Below are 19,104 nucleotides of genomic sequence, written 5' to 3'. Positions count from 1 at the left end.
GCTTGTTTGGCAAACCTAGTTGCAGTTACATCTCAATGAAGATACATATAATTTAAACATATAAAATAAAAAGAATTTTCACCATGTGATGCTGGTGTTATGCTAGTGCTGTGTTAGTATATGTAAACATTTCATAGCCATGCTGGGTTGTTTACCAGATCGAGTGTGATACATGCCTCAACTGCTTTTTTAAGTGAAAGTTTTTTTTTTTCAAAGTATAAATGAGAAGTGTTTGAAATTATGTATATTCAGGTGTTCCAGGGTATTAATGTATGGTAAGACTTTAATTTTGTACACATTAAGTAGGTAATGTGCAGTAATCGTGTGATTAGGTATCCGCGTCCGTCAATATGATTAACACATGTCCACTTGGCTAACCCTGGAATTGGAAATTGACAAAATACTAGTAGGAGTATATCACAACACTTGGGCATAAAATTCAAAATATGATTACAACCATTAATCATGTCCTATAGCTCGTTTTGAATTGCTTCTATAATGGCAAGATTTGAGCTGATTACGACACGATTTTGATTTCTTTCACTCGATCAATTTCTTTTGTCATTGATGTTTTTCCATATAATGTCCCTATGAGAATAATGAATTAGGACAATAAAAATACACTTCAAATGATAAATTAGAAAAAAAATATTTTAAAAAGTTAACAATATTAATTGTATTTCTTAATATGTTTCTTCTCTCAAGACAATTATTTTGAAACAGATGAAGTACTATATTCTTCTTTGATTCTCCTACATACTTAATTGAGAAAAAATTAATTTTTTTTGGTTATTGGAAGGGACTAAGCCCAAAAAACTACAAGCGAACCGACCTCGGGTAGGACACACTTGTTACATCATAAAATTATAAATTTCTACAGCTAGGAGGAGGAGCCTCATGGACATGGATGCCCAACTCTAGAGAATGAGCCATGTTGGTCAAACAATCAACGACTTGATTTGCCTCTCGCTGAATATGAAGGCATTGTACCTCCCACTCCTTGAGCATCAAATCCCTAATATGTAGAACAAGGGAAGCATAAGGATGAGACTTGTCATAACTGCCATTAATCAGGGTAATTGCCACAAGAGAGTCACCCTCAATAATGAGTTTCCTAACACCACACTCCCAAGCCAACCCAAGCATGGTGAAAATACCCCCAAAGCTCACTCCACATGACATTAGAGCGACCCAAATTCCTACAAAAACCAAACATACATCTCCCATTAAGGTCTCGACATACACCCCCACAAAGTTAAATATTTTTTACCCTTCCAAAATATGAGATTGTCTAAATGACCAATGTGGGTTACTAACCCACAATTCAATGAATCAATAAATATTTTTTATAAATAAAACATAGAAATTATAATTCATTTATCATCACCATTACTATAAATTTATTGACAACCACAAAATGTAGCATGATAGTGGCTCATCTGGTCCTTTCGTGGTTAGTTATTTGCTGTTTTGTGGGAACATCCAAACAAGACAATTAGTCAAGATGGTCTAAAGCCAAAATTAAAATTTATTGAGACTTCCAGTCTTCCACAATCAAATTAACAATCTTTTATTTATTCACTTGTTATTCTAATGCAAAAAATATTGTAAAACAAGCCATTCGGACGTGCAATTGCCAATCAACCACTGAGGTGAATCAAAGAAAAAGTAGCAAAATGAGCAGTAGTCGTTGGAGGCAGTAATTATGACATCCTCAAAGATATTGTTGATGCTTTGCTCTCATTTGGTTACCATCAAAAGAGAACATATATAACATTTCTATAATAAACTCATGATGATAAAGGAGAAGATCATCATATACATGAACGATCCATAAAGCTCAACAATCACATCATGATTCATTCATATTACAAACCCAAATCTCACTGCCACGTCACATAACATTCCTCCTCACCATTTAGTTACTATCTGTGTCACGCTTTTTACCCTTACCATCAAGTTTCCTCTCTCTGTTGGTTTTTTTCTTTCTTTGATTGCAGCAGAGAACAACGAAAACAAAACCAGACATGTTTTATTGGGTGAAATGAAATTAAAGAGAAGAACACAACACAAAAATAACTCACCATGAAATTGAAACCTTATTTTTTGATCCTATTATCATTGTCTCTCTTCACTCCACTCAATAGTACTCCCAATGCAAGAAGAATCCTCCACCAACCGCTTTTCCCGGCGGGCTCCGCTCCGCCACCATCCACCCCTCCTCCGCCGCCACCAGACACTCCGTCGTCCCCCGACATCCCTTTCTTCAACGAGTACTCGCCACCGCCGCCGGACCAGGCCCTGACACAACCGCCGCCGTCGGCCTCAATTGCCTACCCGACGGCGACGAAACCGGCCAAGCCGGCAAAGAAAGTCGCAATTGCAGCCTCCGCGGCGGTTGTCACGGTGGCGGTTCTCTCCGCACTCGCGTTCTTCTTGTACAAGCACAGGGCCAATTCCAATTCAAATCAAACCTCCTCAGAGAATCACAAACTCGTTGTCGATGGTGGTGGTGGTCGTGGAAACTCTCGAAGGGTTCTAGATGATTCTCCGAGGGCCCCACCACCACCACCACCGTCGAGCTTCCTCTACATTGGAACTGTAGAGCCAAGCAGAACGTCGGTGAGCGACGCTCAAAATCTCAATTCTGCTAAGCTCGCTTCCAATTACCGTTACCGGCCGAGCCCCGAGCTGCAACCGTTGCCGCCGTTGAGCAAACCCCCCGACGAGATCCACTCGCCGCCGGCAGCTTCTTCTTCCTCGCCGTCTTCGTCGGAGGATGCAGAAAGCCGTGAGACGGCGTTTCATTCGCCGCACGGGTCGTCGGTGAGCCACGACGACAACAACTATTACACGCCGGTTTCGCGCCACAGCTCTGTCGCCAACGGTAGCCCCGCCGCGGCGACGGCGGTTCCGTTCTCGAAGAGGACTTCGCCGAAATCTCGGCTTTCTGCTTCGTCGCCGGATATCAGGCACGCCATGATTCCGTCCATTAAGCATAATCCCCTTCCTCCGCCGCCTGCGCCACCTGCGCCGCCGTCTACCCAATTGGACGGTGGTCCTTCCAGGAGGCCGAAATTTTCAACGCATCCTCCAGCGCCGAATATGGCTTCACTCAACACTCCTCCTCCTCCTCCTCCACCGCCACCGCCTCCGGCAGCAAGGAAGGTTTGGTCTCCGGCGATTACTACCATGCACTCGTCCTCTGTATCAAAGCAGCAACAATCTTCATCTTCAATTGAAGGAGATGCTTCTTCCAATGGTGTGAGTTCAGTGAGTGTGAGCAAACCTTCAGAGGAAGGTGAATCCATGATGGAAGGAGGAAAACCCAAGTTGAAGGCTCTGCATTGGGATAAAGTGCGTGCTACCTCAAACCGTGCCACTGTATGGAACCAGTTAAAATCAAGCTCATTTCAGTGAGTTAGCTACAACTACTACAACTCTTGATTTCTGGGTTGGTTTGTTCTATTTAGGATTGTGAGCTGAGAATGTTTGTTTCTGATATATGCAGGTTAAATGAGGACATGATGGAGACCTTGTTTGGCTTCAATTCTACAACAAATTCTGCTCCTAAAGAGACAACAACAACAAGTGTTGTTAGAAAACCAGTTTTCCCCCCAGTTGAACAAGAGAATAGGGTGTTGGATCCCAAGAAATCACAAAACATTGCTATACTGCTCAGGGCACTGAATGTGACAAGAGATGAGGTATCAGAAGCTCTTTTAGATGGTAAGTTAATCTGTTCATTCTTTTCTATTTCTGGACAGTTATCATACTTTAGAGTTTAATTGCACCAAAGTGGACAAAACTTTGTCATATTGTGTTGTATTTCTCAATTGTCTAATTCCCTGATCTCAGGTGTTCATGGGCTACACGGCAGTGCCATTGGCCACATGTGTGTCTATACATTGATGTTGTTTAATTATTTAGTACCAGTTTAAAAGCACTAGTTCCAAAACGTGTAAAAAAATGTATATTTAGTGCACCAATGTATGATGCTGCAAATTTTTAAGTCTGAAGGGCATATATTTTACTCAGAATAGTTTAAGCCAACAAACAAATGAAACATGATGAATCCTTTTGAAAATGGAATACATAGCTTACTTAAGAAGAGTTTATTTATGATTACATCTCAAATCAAGTTTGAAAATTGCTAAGAAGCATCATGCCATGTCTATTATTAAGTTGTTTTAGTTGGTATGGAAAAACTTGGCAGTATAGCTGTATAGGTGCCAATTTGACAATGTCATATAAAATTCAGATCTGGCTCAGTAAACATGACGATCTGGTCATTAGCAATCAACATCATCTAGAAACTAGAAATAGTGAACAATGACCAATCATCCACCAAACACAGTTTGGATTTCAGTTTACAAAATAGAGTTTGGATCAAAGTGGGTTGGTTGTAATGTGATTTATGTTTGGATTCTTTTATTTCAAAATAGAGTTTGGGGTTGAAAGTATGTTGGATGAATGTAAAAGTGACAATTTGGAGAGTTGAGATGAAAGTTGGTTTGGGGCTAAAAGTGGGTTGGGTGAATGTGGTTTTTAATTTGTCAAACATAGTGGCACAAAGTTACATAAGACCCGAAAGTACTTTTGGATGCTCCCACTGAAAAACAAACACACCCTTTCCTTTATCAAATTGAGAAGCTGGATCTTTCTCCACTTCCAACTGAGAAAGATCTTATGTTCATTATCAAATTGTTTATTTCTCTCCTTTTTTTCTGAGCAATTATTGTTATTAAACTTGACACTGCCCTTTCCATCACAATGGACCAGCCTAATACAGTAGTAATACTGCACCAGTGCTCCTCATCCATCACCTAGCTTTTCCTTTTTTAGCTGTAACGGTCAAGTCCCCTAAAGGCAGTGCACCCCTGTTTTGAGTCTTGGCCGTCACATGGTAAAGATAGATCATTTACTGTTTTCGCTCCTGTTCTCTAACTTTATATTCTGTGAGTGTATATATATATATATTGGTCGAACATTCTGTGAGTATATGATTTTGCTTTTTTATCTTTCTCTTGCTTCTCTGTCAGTATTCCTTTTATCCTTTTTGTTTCAGCAAATTGGCCATCTAACTTGTGAAACCGCTCTTGCTTGATATCAACTGGGAATAAATTAGCTACTCGTAGCTTCCCTATAGTCCACAAATTATTATTCCAAGAAAAACTTTTTAATATGAATATATTGATGCACCTGAAATGAAACAGCTGTGTAACTTAATAGCAAATCAGAAGAGACAATAATGTCTGAAACCGTCTCATCCATAATGAAGTTTTCCATCATATTCAACTTTCAGGGTCCCATTTTATGTTACTTCCAATTAGTGGTAAGTCTGTAAAATAGGTGAATTGTCTGAAATAAGTATTTACACCAACCAATATCTTTGGTTGTTTCTCTGATACATATGCTGTTTGTTTTTACCTTGAACTACTTACTAGTTTGTAACCACCGTTTTCACTTTGCAAACATCATTTATTAGCTTTTTGGATGACACAGGAAATCCTGAAGGGTTGGGTGCTGAGCTATTGGAAACACTAGTGAAGATGGCTCCAACAAAGGAGGAAGAGATAAAACTAAAAAATTACGACGGCGACCTTTCAAAACTTGGGTCTGCGGAAAGATTTCTTAAAGCAGTGCTTGATATCCCTCTAGCTTTTAAAAGAGTTGAAGCCATGCTGTACAGAGCTAATTTTGAAACAGAAGTTAACTACCTTAGGAAATCCTTTCAGACCTTGGAGGTGAGACTAGCTTTTATCAATCCATTGTTTTCTTTGATGTTTACATTTTCTCCTGCCTCTTACTAACCAATCAGGTTTAATATCTATCAGGCAGCAAGTGAGGAATTGAAAAACAGCCGGTTATTCTTCAAACTTCTTGAAGCTGTTCTCAGGACAGGAAACAGAATGAATGTTGGCACCAATCGCGGTGATGCTAAGTCTTTCAAACTAGACACACTCCTAAAACTAGTAGATATAAAGGGAACAGATGGAAAGACCACATTGCTACACTTTGTGGTCCAAGAGATCATTAGATCTGAAGGTACAGGTGGTGAATCTGCAAATGAGAGTGTTCAAAACCAAACGAATTCCCAATTCAATGAGGATGAGTTCAGAAAGAAAGGACTGCAGGTTGTGGCTGGACTGAGTAGAGACCTTGGTAATGTCAAAAAGGCAGCAGGAATGGACTCTGATGTCTTAAGCAGCTATGTATCAAAGCTTGAAATGGGGCTGGATAAAGTGAGATTGGTTTTGCAGTATCAAAAGCCAGATATGCAAGGAAGCTTCTTTAACGCGACAGAGATATTTCTGAAAGATGCTGAGGAGAAAATTATTGTGATCAAGGATGATGAGAGAAGGGCTTTGTTCCTTGTGAAAGAAGTTACAGAATACTTTCACGGGGATACGGCAAAAGAAGAAGCGCACCCTTTCAGAATTTTCATGATTGTAAGAGACTTTCTAAATATTCTTGATCAAGTATGCAAAGAAGTGGGAAGGATGCAGGATAGGACTGTGATCGGTTCAGCCAGATCATTCAGGATAGCTGCAAATGCATCATTACCGGTTCTCAACAGGTACCACGCAAGACAGGATAGAAGTTCAGATGAGGAAAGCTTATCTCCCTAGTGTTGTGAATATGAAAGAAATGACAGTCTCTCAGTATAACATTTAAAGTAAATGTCTATAACAGGATTTCTCCCATTACTTAGAGAATCCCATTCCACAAGTAGTAGTGAAGAATTACAGCTTTCATTTAGACTGAAGAACAAACACGTAACAAAGATGGTGGGGTAGACAACAAGCTGTTCAGGGGATCCATACCATGTTTACTATCTACACTCAACTTCATAAGAAACTGTAATGAACTGTTAAATGGTAAGTGCATTAGTGCAAGACACGAATTTTTTTTTTTGATTCTGCTAATCAAACAAATATGCTGTAGTTCAGATAGATTTTATAGATTAGAGCCCCACACATCTTCATATTATAGAAGGTTTCCATTTTATATGTATTTTTTGAATCAACTATTAATAATAAGTAGCAGATTTGCAGAAGTTTCTTTATGTGTTTGCTGATTTTAGGGAGGAGATATAACTCGAATTGAGTAATTGGTATTTGGAGTAATTGAATAATAGAGGAAGGATTTGTATAGCATGATTTTGTTTACCCTTTAGAGTATGCATATGATATCTGGCTTCTTGTGAATGAGGATTGATTATAATCGGTGGCTAGCAAAACTTTGATATTTGCTGACATCAAATAGAGGCCTTGGATTGCTGTGTTCAACATGAACCACGACAGGTGAAGAAATAACCAGGTTATAACAACTAGAAATTAATTTACTAAAATTAGTTAAAAGAAACATATATTATTTAATTAAATAAATTCATCTATCTTAAAATAGATAAAATTTAAAATAATATATGCACATTGTTAACAAGATGACAGAGAAATGCTAACCCTGAAAGTGAATATTGTTCTAGAGACAGGGGGCCGCATGAATTGAACATCATGCTTTTTACAAGAAAGGAAGAGCAGATCTAGAATCACCATTTCATAAAAACCAAGTGAAATTGCGCTCATACAAAGGCTAGTTGTTGATCCTCACAAAGTTATTCAGCAAATGAAAGTGTAATTAAAATTTTGAAAATGACAACTTTACCACAAGTAATTGAAGTTGTTACATCAGCTACACATTGATAAATATGCTACAACATGTGGAAGTATACGTGTACAAATTTTCAATCTAATGAATTAATGACTATGTATCTATTGAATGGTTGCTAGACTCCAGATTTCTAATTTCCTGCTCAAAACTTGTGATTCCAACCCAAGGAAACCTCCAACAATGCTAGACCAGTTATAGCATGCTATCAGTGAATGTACAATAACAGAACAAACCTTAAACTTGTGTTTAAAAACTAAGTTGAGAATGCTTCAGACGGGTATCTGCTTTAAGTAAGTTGCGATTGGCATGCCTACATATCCAACTGATAAGCAAAAGATCCACTGTACCAGAGAGAGAGGTGTTGTGTTTGCAAAGGTTCCCAAGTACTCAACTATTATGATTTGAAACACAACAGTGCAACCGATGACAGCCACAAACACATGATTGTCCCATATGCCTTTGAAAACATCTACTTCCTCCATCTCACGAGAGTTTATCTCATTGAAAACCTGCACAACCAAATCAACCTTCATCATCAGGTAAGGCCAATTTACCCCCACAGCTAAAGCTATAATAATACAATTGAATTTAAATTTTCAATCATTAGCCAATTTATTTTTTGGAGTCATAGATGATCTGCATATGTTTATCTGAGTATTTTTTATTAGAAGAATGGAGGCAATAAGGGTCGAAACTCTAGACTACTTGGTTACAAAGACTGATACCATGTTAGTAATCAACTAAACTAGAAGTTTTAGTTGTATGAATTTTATATTTATGTTCATCACTTGAGTGTAAAGAGGAGTTTTTTCAGAAGTTTTACCTGACAGAAGACAAATGAGTTGAAGATAAGTGTGTTTAAGACTACACCAGCATTGGGTCCCCTGAGGAAAAAGACCCATTTTCCTACCGTCTGGAGAAACCATATCACCACAAACTGATACAATGCTTGTCCTAAGATATTCCTCCACATAATACTATTGATGAAATCCCCTTTCCTTCCCAGAGGGGCACGCTTCATTAAGTCATCGGTTGGAGGTTCAGTTGCAAGCGCAAGTGCTCCTAACGTGTCCATGATCATGTTCACCCACAAAAGTTGAACGGCCGTGAGGGGTGCACTGCCTGAGGAGGAAATACATGTTAAATCATAATATAAAAAATGAAAAAGAAAATACAAACACATTTTACTTATGAAATTAGGCTAATTTTCTAACCTGTCAAAACGGCCGATGAGAAGTTTACTAGTAATGCAACCACATTTACAGTAAGCTGGAACTGAACAAACTTCTGAATGTTAATGTACACTGAACGTCCCCATTTGGCCACCGTCACTATTGTGGAGAAATTATCATCCAGAATTATGACATCTGCACTTTCTTTAGCAACCTGCACACAAATTATAAAATTAGCTGAATTAGCTGAATTCTGCAATCTTTTTTATAGTTACCAAGAATGCAAAACTAGCAAAGCCATGGTTCATACAAGTGCACATTATTACCTTTTATATAACTATCGTTAAATGATCATTATGAGCTCATTTTGATCATTTGATCATAATCTTCTTCATGGTTACCAAGAATGCAAAACTAGCCATGTACACAATTTATCGCCTTTTATATTATTATGGTTAGATTATCATTACCATAAAAGATTATGTTGAAAAGACCAAAATGAGCTCATTTTGATGACCATTTTCATTTCTCTTATTTTGGTTTCAAATGTTTCACTAGCATGGATTATCTTAGATTAGATTTTCACATGACATGGTGTAGAGATGCAAAGAAAGGAATAGACACAAAGCTCTAAGTTAGGATCACACGATCTCTCTATCCATTCTATATTTGACCATGCTTTTCATGGCCCTCTATAACAGGGCGGTAGAAGGCATTATTGCACTAACCTCAGTTCCAGCAATTCCCATTGCAAGTCCAATGTCTGCTTCATGAAGGGCAGGGGCATCATTTGTTCCATCACCAGTTACAGCTACAACTTCCCCAAACGTTGTACGCAATTGTTTCACCAGTGTATGTTTGTCTAAAGGAGAGGATCGAGCCATAACCTAAAAGAAATTCAGTCATTATGTTATTGAGTGCATAAAGCATAAACAATTTCCCTCTTTCTAAATTATATCAAGCATAAATTTAAGCACCTGAATTTTGGGAATCAGTTCAAACATTTCCTCCTGAGTCTTCTCTCTAAAGTCTGGACCTTCAATGGCTAAGCCATCTTCTGTTAAAATTCCACATTCCCTGGCTATAGCCTTTGCAGTATTAATATTGTCTCCAGTAACCATTCTTACCATTATTCCAGCTGAACGACACACTTGAACAGACTCCTTAACACCCGGACGAACAGGATCTTTGATACCAACAACTCCTATACAAGTATACCCAGAAGCAGGAATAGGGTCTTCAGCAGAAAACCCATGTTCCAATTCTATATAGGCAAGGCAAAGAGTTCTAAGTGCCTCACCAGCAAACTGGTCTATTGTACTCTCAAGATAATTTCTTGATTCTGCATTAAGTGGGACAACATCACCCTTTGAGTCAATCACATTGTCACAAGCAGCAAGAACTATTTCTGAAGCACCTTTGCAATGTGCTCTTAAACCTCCTTCTGGGAGCTCCACAACCACACCCATTCTCTTCTTCTGAGAGTTGAATGGCTCAACTTTAACAAGCTTACATGCTTGTCTCTCTTTCTGAGGATCACCACCCAATGATAATCCAAACTCCAATATTGCTGACTCTGTTGGTGTCCCCAAGATCTCACGTTTTCCTCTCTTGTTGACCACAACCTCTCCCCCAGTATTATTAAATATGGATTGTAGCAACAGTTTTTGAGCAGAATCTGGGAGTTCAGAACACAAACCATGTTCCTTGTTGTTCACTTCCTTGCTGCTCATGCAAATGCACGTTTTCACAACAGTCATGTGATTTGTTGTTAGTGTACCAGTCTTGTCACTGCATATAGTTGTGGCTGATCCCATTGTCTCACAAGCTGCCAAATGCCTCACCAGGGCTTTGTCATTCATCATCTTCTTCATTGCAAATGCAAGGCTCAATGTCACAGCCAATGGAAGCCCTTCTGGAACTGCAACAACAACGATGGTAACTGCGATAGCAAAGAATTCCAACATCTCCATGGCATCATCTGCAGACCACCACCAGAATCTTCCTTCTCTGATTTTGCGGCTCATGAGTCCTTTCACCAAAACCACAAAAGTAACCACTGCGAAGAATAGTCCTACCTTCCCAATAAGGGTTGCCACTCCATTCAGTTTCACCTGCAATGGGGTTTCATCATCTCCACCTTCACTGAGAGTTGCCATCAACTTTCCCCATTGGGTTCTCATCCCAACAGTGGTAACCAACATGGTGCATGATCCATCTTGGACCTTGGTTCCAGAGAGAAGAAATGGATTCTGGGAAGTCACCATCACTGGTTCACTCTCACCAGTTAAACTTGACTCATCAATCAACACAGAAAATCCAGAAACAAATAACCCATCTGTAGGGACTTGATCTCCAATAGAAAGATGCACAAGATCACCAGGAAGTAAATTATATATTGACATTTTCTGCCTATAGCCATTTCTTGTAACCTGAATGGAAATCTTTTTCTTCTCTTTGTCCAAATCCTTGAATTGTAATGATTGGCGATAATCACTTGTTGCTGTCACAAATACAACTAGTAAGATACTTGCAACAATTCCAAGACCATCATGAGATCCTTGGGGCCATCCTTCCGTTGCTATGCCAACTATCAAAGACACAAAAGCACACACTGCAAGGATCATGAGGGTCATGTCTTGAAGAGCTTCATAAACAAAAATCCAGAAACTCCGAACTTCACTTTCAGCAAACTTATTGATTCCATAAACCTCTTGCCTGATTCTCCGTGCTTCAGAATCTCCACTAAGTCCCTTGGTGGTTGATGTTGAAAGCTTTTCTGCGATACCACTTACTCCCCCATGAAACTTCAGCTTCTTTACATCATGGCCTTCAACAATAGATCCCAATTCATCAGCACAGATATGGAAACCTGCAGCTTTAACATCATCTGGTACGAGGTAATCGCTTGGTTGAACACCTGCTTGTATAATCACGGGTAAGCAAATAGATTCTTATTAGACTACATTTTAACTTAGTTCTCAAGAAACTTGCCTTGGATAAATTGAAATGCAGCTTTGGAAACCAAAACAGCAACCCTTAGCTTCTCCTGCATTATGGAAATAATAAGCATTTGAGAATAATTCATACATGGAGAGGTCACAAGTCACAACCTCACATTCAATAGAGAATCATTATGCATTATCAAAATCACATTATAATATTTAGCGTATGAAACAAGCAATGTGAATGCAAAATCCTAATTAAGCAGTCAATTGCTTGTGTTTCTTCAGATTCTAGATTAGAAATGAGATATAACAAGCAATTTGCTGGTAAGTGAGTGTGGTAAATATATCTTCTCTCCAATGAACCCAATGGAGCACGGTTTTTATGCCAGCTTTGACAACCTGAACAAGAATGCATTTTGTATTCCTTTATGCTTAAATTTATTTAATATATATATATATATATATATATATATATATATATTAAATTATCATTCATGTATGGGCATGAAGATCATTTTGTATAGTTGTGAGCTCACCTATCATGGGTACAAATGTACAATTATATAAATTTTGTGAATTCAATTGATTCAATTGAAATTATTTATATTGCATTAATAAATTTATACAAATTTGGGTATGATTATATTCGCTTCATTATATTTTGTGTAACTGCGATCTCACCTATCGTGGGCGTAGTTATTTAGAATTTGGAAAAATTATATTATCTAAATTCTTTAAAGAATTTACATTTGTGTATATTTACATTAATGACAATAACCCTATCGATATATTATTATTAGTGTAATGTGTACTTTTGTTTTTAATGTATCATGCGTTGTTAACTTATGTTAATTCATTCTACTACCCTATCGGTATTAGAATTTTATTTTAGGCCATAAGATTAGATACATTATATTAATTGGGCAATTTGTTTTTACAATACATTATCTTAAAAGTTTGCATTTGACTATCGCAAAGTAAATTCATATTCACTAAAATATTTATGGATAAATTTCTCCTTTATTATTGCATTGTGTAAGTAATGGATATACCTTATCGGTATTACATTGCTTGATATGATCATTGTGTGATAGAGAAAATAGTTTTGGGTATTCTTTTAATTCAAAAAAAAATACTTAAAGTATTCTTTTGTTTAATTTTGGTATGGTTAACTCAACTATTTTTCTCTATCAAGTGGGAGAGACTTGTTTGCTCTTATCTTTCTCAACTGAAGTTATGCAATGTCTCTCACTCAATAGTTGCTCAATTAGTTGAATTTATAATTGATACTCTTATGTGTGATATAATACTAGATATCACTTTATAGTGAGACCTATATTGAGGATATTATTAAGTCTCTTTTCAGAATATTGGAATACAATAAACTCCCTATGATTGTTAAGATAATATGTCAAACTATCAAATTAGCTTACTGACTTTGACCTATTGTTTCTTATCCACAATATATAGGTAGCGTTTGGTGACGGAACAGAACAGGACAAAACAAAACGGAACGGGACGGAACAGGATGGAACAGAACAATAATGTTCTGTGTGTTGTGTTTGGTAACTCCAAGTCAATAGAACAGAATCATAATTTTAATTACATATATAACCCTGCATGTTTAATATTTGATTGAAGAAAATAAATTGAACTCAATTGAACATTTTGGATAGAAACCGTTTGTTATTGCTTACTTCATGAAATAATCACTTATTTCTTTAAAATAATTTTTTTTTTTGAAATTTTATTTCTTTAAAATAATCACTTATATATTGTTTAAGTTGTTTCAGTATGCTATTAAAAAAAGCAGAAACCTAATTATCTATTTAAGCTATTTTAAGTGTGTTTGTTTAGATTAAAACATATTAATTTTTAACTATAATTCTTTTTAAGAGATTTTAAGAAAAGCATAAGTTGATTCGTGTTTGACTACTCTAATTAAAATCATTTTTTGTTTTTTTATCTCCTCTCATCTTTCATCATAGATTTTCATTATTAGCTAAAGTAGTTGTTTCAAATAATCTGTTTTCAGCTTCAGCTTCAGCTGAAACAAGCACAAAAAGTGATTTTTTTATTTTAAAAGTTATTTTTTTATTAAAATGATTCTTTCAAAATAAGTTGAATCAAACGTGCTCTAATTGGCTCGTTTATCATTGCTTACAAAAACTTATTTTACTTTTGAAAAAATAATTGATTATATTTTAATTAAGTTGACTCGTGTTTGACTACTCTAATTAAAATCACTTTTTTTATCTCCTCTCATCTATCATCATAGATTTTCATGATAAGCTAAAGTAATTGTTTCAAATAATCTGTTTTTAACTTCATTTTGAAACAAACACAAAAAGTGATATTTTGATTTAAAAAATGATTTTTGATTTTAAAAGTGATTGTTTGATTAAAAAGTGATTTTTCCAAAATAAGTTGAATCAAACACACTCTAATTGGATCATTTATCATTGCTTACAAAAAGTGATTTTACTTTTGAAAAAATAATTGATTTTATTTTAAGTGATTTTTTTGAAAAAGTAGATTTTCATTTAACTTTGTCTACAAATACAATAAGTGCTTTCAATATTAGGAGTTATTTTTAACTGTTTAGATACATAAAATTTCAAATATAAATTAGGGGTATTTTTGAACTTACAAGAGTTTTAAGAAAGTGTTCCGTTCCGTTCCCTTCTGTTCCACCCTTTTCCAGGGAACCAAAGTGTCCTGTTCCTGGAGCCTTTTGTCCCGTTCCGTTCCATCTTAAAAACATGACAAACACAGAACGGAACCCATGTGTCATGTTTCGTTCCCTTCCCACCTGTCTACCAAACGCTACCATAGTGACAGTGGGAGTTAGAGACTACTTGATATCATATCCTCTATAGGTCCTATATGCTTCTGCTGTTGTTATTGGTAACTCAACTTTGTATTCAAGTGTGTTTTGTTATGGTATATATATTGGGCTCCATTTTGTGATTCTTTAGTAACCACTTCTTGTGACAACTCAGCATTATTTTATTTCTCTCTAATTAATTATCATTGGAGAGAGAAAGATTGTGAGATCCAGACTCAATTGACTTTACCATGAAGTCATTATCTCACTATTAACGGTTAAACCATTTAAACTATTTTGGTACTAGTTGGCTTGAATAGAATCGTAATGTTAGCAATGGTATATTAAATTAGTGGGAGTGTGCACACAATTGCTTTGTCTTGAGACTACTTATTAATATATGTATACCATATATTTTTCGTGCACTTTTGTGTTATTATGGCATAGTTTTGGAGCTATTTTACTGTCATATACTCTAATGCTTACTTTGATAACTATATGACATACTCTTTTGGAGACTTTGATACTCAGTCTCATTCTAATGTACTGAGATATATATGTATATATTTTTTTTTAATATCAGTTAGCACATTTAATGAGTGCTTGGGGCTATTTTGTTGGTACAACACATTTGACATCCAATTTTATGGTGTTTTTTATTTTGGCCAGCCTTATTCGGTTGGTACAGCACATTTGACATGCAATTTTATGGTGCTTTTTATTTTGGCCAACATTATTCGGTTGGTACAGCACATTTGGCATGCAATTTTGTGGTGCTTTTGATTTTGACCAACATTATTCAGCTAGTACAGCACATTTGGCATGCAATTTTATGGTGCTTTTGTTTTGGCCAACATTATGTTTGGTACAACGCATTTGACATGCAATTTTGTGGTGTTTTCGATTTAGGCCAATATTACTCTGTTGGTACAGCACATTGACATGTAATTTTACTGTGCTTGTGATCTTAGCCAATATTCTACGTTATGTATGGTCAAATGTACAAGTGACTTAGATGTATAATATCATTAATCCTATCGAGTGTGATTTCTTGCATTCTTAAGGTACTCATACTCTTATTTTAGACCAATGGTTATAAGTCTTTGCTCATTATTGTCATTTTGTGTTTTATTAGTTCAAGATATCCTTTTGTCCAAACAAGTATCGCCCATGCTATTATATTAAGCTTTGGCTTCACATGGACTTTAGTCACTTGTTTAGAAAATCTTGAATTGATTTTATGTCAAATTATGCTGACCATTTTGATGTTTAGCCAACATGTAATTATTACTCTTGTTGGGCTAAAATGCACCTAGACCTTTGTGGAATTTTGTTTGTGACTTTGATGGCACCTAAAGAACTTCTAGACTCCTTGTGATTAAATTTCAGACTCTAGTATTAGAGTACATTATAAATAATGATATATTCGTTAATCTAAGACTTTATTGTTTGAGTCACATAACTCATATGTTTAAAGTCTTTTGATGTTCATGATCAGTGGGAGTCTGAATTGTAAGTTATAAGATATGTTGTTGGTTTTGTTATCATATCTCTTATAGCATTTTAGATGTTTGGATCATTTTATGGAATAGCACTTCTGGTTATTATTGTGCTTTCTATATCCATCTTTGTTTTGTATGAAATATAAGCCTTTGTTACATATGATTATTATCCCTATCAAATATGATCTTTTGTTGAGTAACTTTTGGTGTACAACTTATATTTCTTTGGCTTACATGTATTTTATCATAATTGATATTTCGTTTAATGATACATATATTTTATATTAGTTGACAAATGTTAATCCAAGTGGGAGAATGTTAGATTTATTTATAATTATTTCTCTCTTTTGTTATGTGAATTAACATTATCAATTAATTAGAATATATTTTGTTTGGTCATTAATATCAATTGTGTGAATTATTAATTTAATTCAATTGCATGTGTTATGATGGATGGTAGATTAGGCTTTTGTTATTAACTGTCCTATGATGGGTTAGGTCAGCTAACTTTGCCTAATGAGGGGACTCTGATCTCAACTGGTAATATATAAACTGCTGCTCCATTAGACAGTTTATCCTGAGAACGTAGTACCAGGTGCAGAGAGCAATTTCACCCCTCTGTTTCATTTTCTTTCATTCTCTGGTAGACTCATAGATTCTTCAATCCTTTCAGGTGCACAATTCCTTTTACATTATTGAATCACGACATGCTATAATCTGTATCTATGTCTATATGATCTATTTAGGTCAATTAAATTCAGCAGCAATCACACATAATCCAAACCATAAATGCACAAAACGCATATATACAGTGTATCAAACAAACAATGATCCAAAACGCTTAAGTTGTTGTGAAATTGCCGCACGAATAATTTTATATTATTATTTCTAACATAGTGAAATGAAACTGAAGACCTGATTGGTACGACGCATAGCAGCAGCTTCGTAACGCTTGGAGAGGTTGGCAGTGAAACGAAATCGTCTTTTCGGGTTCTTCACCACACCACATACTTTTCTCCATTTTGAAAGAGCTTCTTCGGTAGAGTTCTTGGATTTCACCCCTCCAAAACTCTCATTCAAGTAACTCTCCATCACCTTTTTATGAGTTGATTTTCTCTTACTCTTTCTTCCTTCTCTGTTATCAAACAGCACTTTTCATATTTAGTAACATTATAACTGCAATCACTGGTAGCATTCTTAGAATGAAATTCAGATTTTGGATAGAGTAAGGTGGGAAGAGGAAAGAATGGTATTTCTTAGTAGTTGGTTAGAGTCAAAAAATGAATGGATTGGAGAAAGACAAAGAGACAAGCAGAGGAAGGAAATGAGTGAGGATCCGAAATTTTGTAGCGTCTTGGAATGAATAACGGTATGTTATTTTGGGAAAGAGTGAGGATGAACGAATTGGGCGGGGTCAACGGCTGCACCTAATTTAATTTCTTCTAATACAAAAATATGTAAAATTTTGAGAGGGACACACATTGAAATGTGTTACTACTAGGATTAAACAATCATAATCATATAAATTATTGCAATATATTTTGAAATTAAATTTTACTAATCTTTAAAATATTTACATATCATACTCATACTTTTTTTTTTGAACTTCATACTCATACTTGTATTACTTGTTATTTTTACTAATATGTAGCTTATATTAATCATAATAATAATCATGATGGATCATATATATTAATTATTTGAATAGAATGTATTATTTGTGGTATGAATCCAACATGAACCTATTCATATAACATGTGGTAATTTTACATTTTTAGAACCCAAAATTCCATAAACTCACCTATATTTAGTATACATTTGAAAGCTTGATTTCTAGAATGAAAAGTAAGTCCAACTTTAGGAACTTAATTTTTCCTTATGAAATGTTCATTCGAGTTGTGATAATGAAAAACTAATATTAATCAATAAATATTCAAACTATCATTGTATATGCTTAGTTGTGAATAGAAATGGGTTTTGATTCATTTACACTCATCATTTTTTCATCTCATTTTCATTCATTTTCTTTTCTAACCTCTACCTTATTTCCCCATCATATCACCTCACTCATTGCACTCTTATTTTATTTTCTTATTTCTATCTTATTTCCTCATCATATCACCTCACTCATTTCACTCTTATTTCTTTCATGGGCGGTTGAGGGGGCATCACCTTGCCCTTCTTCAGTGACTTTCGTTTTCTCCGTCCTGCTGTAGAGGCATTGCTCTTTGCCACTTCATTAGATGAAAGGGTGGAGTTTCTAGCTTGTAGTGACATCACAAGTGCATGAACATACTTCCAATGTGAAGATTGCGTTTGGTGGAGCCTTTAGGTTCTTATTGCCATTTTGGTTGTTTTATTGCCTCTACCACTTAGTACTTGACTTATCGTCATTTTATTTGTTTTATGATGAAAACTTATTGTCATTTTAGTCTATGAATAGTAGCTTATTGTCTAAATATATGGTAGTTGTGTGCAATGAGCATTGTGTTTGTTCATGAGTAGTTTATACATAAAATTACATGTCATTACTTGTCTGCTATTTGGATACTGAAAAAATTGAGTTATAAGAACTTTAGGTATGGTAATTACCATTTATGGTAAATGCTCTATAACTTGAAAAACAACTTACATAATGACCATTTTCTACAACTTCATGTGAGTTAATAGCCTCACTTAATTTCATAAGCAAAAAACAACAAAATAATCACAAAAATACAAATGAGCAAAGCAATCTTCAAGGATCTTTCCGTCTTGTTCATCTCTTCATCTATTTTTCTTGCCATAATTGCAATAAGCTTGTTCTCCCTAGCCCTATTATCTCGTCCATGACCATCTTCACCATACCATCTAAAATATGAGCAACATCTATTCTCGTATACCTGCACAGAAATGAAGAAGAACAAATGTGAGGATTAACCCAGAAAATAGAGGGAAACAAAGGATAGTACATGAGATTCAAGACCCACAATACCTTGTAC

At 35.6% G+C, this 19,104-nt stretch overlaps 2 protein-coding genes across 2 annotated transcripts; one reads left to right on the top strand and one right to left on the bottom strand.

Moving 5' to 3' along the window:
* The first annotated feature begins 1,645 nt into the window (after positions 1–1,645).
* LOC130710625 (formin-like protein 6) lies at positions 1,646–7,069 on the top strand. Its single transcript, XM_057559955.1, has 4 exons — positions 1,646–3,416; positions 3,512–3,729; positions 5,506–5,747; positions 5,838–7,069. Exons 1-4 carry the CDS (start codon positions 2,086–2,088, stop codon positions 6,630–6,632), a joined length of 2,586 nt encoding a protein of 861 aa, XP_057415938.1. The 5' UTR covers positions 1,646–2,085; the 3' UTR covers positions 6,633–7,069.
* A 526-nt stretch (positions 7,070–7,595) lies between these two features.
* On the bottom strand, positions 7,596–17,395 carry LOC130715902 (calcium-transporting ATPase 2, plasma membrane-type-like). Its single transcript, XM_057566052.1, has 7 exons — positions 17,039–17,395; positions 11,841–11,895; positions 9,824–11,766; positions 9,575–9,733; positions 8,889–9,060; positions 8,498–8,796; positions 7,596–8,183 (listed from the first exon to the last, which is right to left on the bottom strand). The coding sequence occupies exons 1-7, from the start codon at positions 17,213–17,215 to the stop codon at positions 7,944–7,946; spliced, it is 3,045 nt and encodes a 1,014-aa protein (XP_057422035.1). The 5' UTR covers positions 17,216–17,395; the 3' UTR covers positions 7,596–7,943.
* Between the last annotated feature and the right edge of the window lie 1,709 nt (positions 17,396–19,104).

Source organism: Lotus japonicus, chromosome 4, assembly GCF_012489685.1.
Source record: "Lotus japonicus ecotype B-129 chromosome 4, LjGifu_v1.2".
Taxonomy (NCBI): Eukaryota; Viridiplantae; Streptophyta; class Magnoliopsida; order Fabales; family Fabaceae; genus Lotus; species Lotus japonicus.
The sequence above is the reverse complement of the archived record's forward strand: the minus strand, read 5'-3'. Positions and strand labels throughout refer to the sequence as shown.

Bases quoted from the DNA above. Each gene is read 5' to 3' on its own strand.
- LOC130710625 (XM_057559955.1), top strand. From the start codon at position 2,086: ATGAAATTGAAACCTTATTTTTTGATCCTATTATCATTGTCTCTCTTC. The intron at 3,417-3,511 runs GTGAGTTAGCTA...TGATATATGCAG, and splicing joins TTAAAATCAAGCTCATTTCA to GTTAAATGAGGACATGATGG. The intron at 3,730-5,505 runs GTAAGTTAATCT...TGGATGACACAG, and splicing joins ATCAGAAGCTCTTTTAGATG to GAAATCCTGAAGGGTTGGGT.
- LOC130715902 (XM_057566052.1), bottom strand. From the start codon at position 17,215: ATGGAGAGTTACTTGAATGAGAGTTTTGGAGGGGTGAAATCCAAGAAC. The intron at 9,061-9,574 runs GTTAGTGCAATA...ATTTGTGTGCAG, and splicing joins TGGGAATTGCTGGAACTGAG to GTTGCTAAAGAAAGTGCAGA. The intron at 8,797-8,888 runs GTTAGAAAATTA...TTTCCTCCTCAG, and splicing joins CTCATCGGCCGTTTTGACAG to GCAGTGCACCCCTCACGGCC.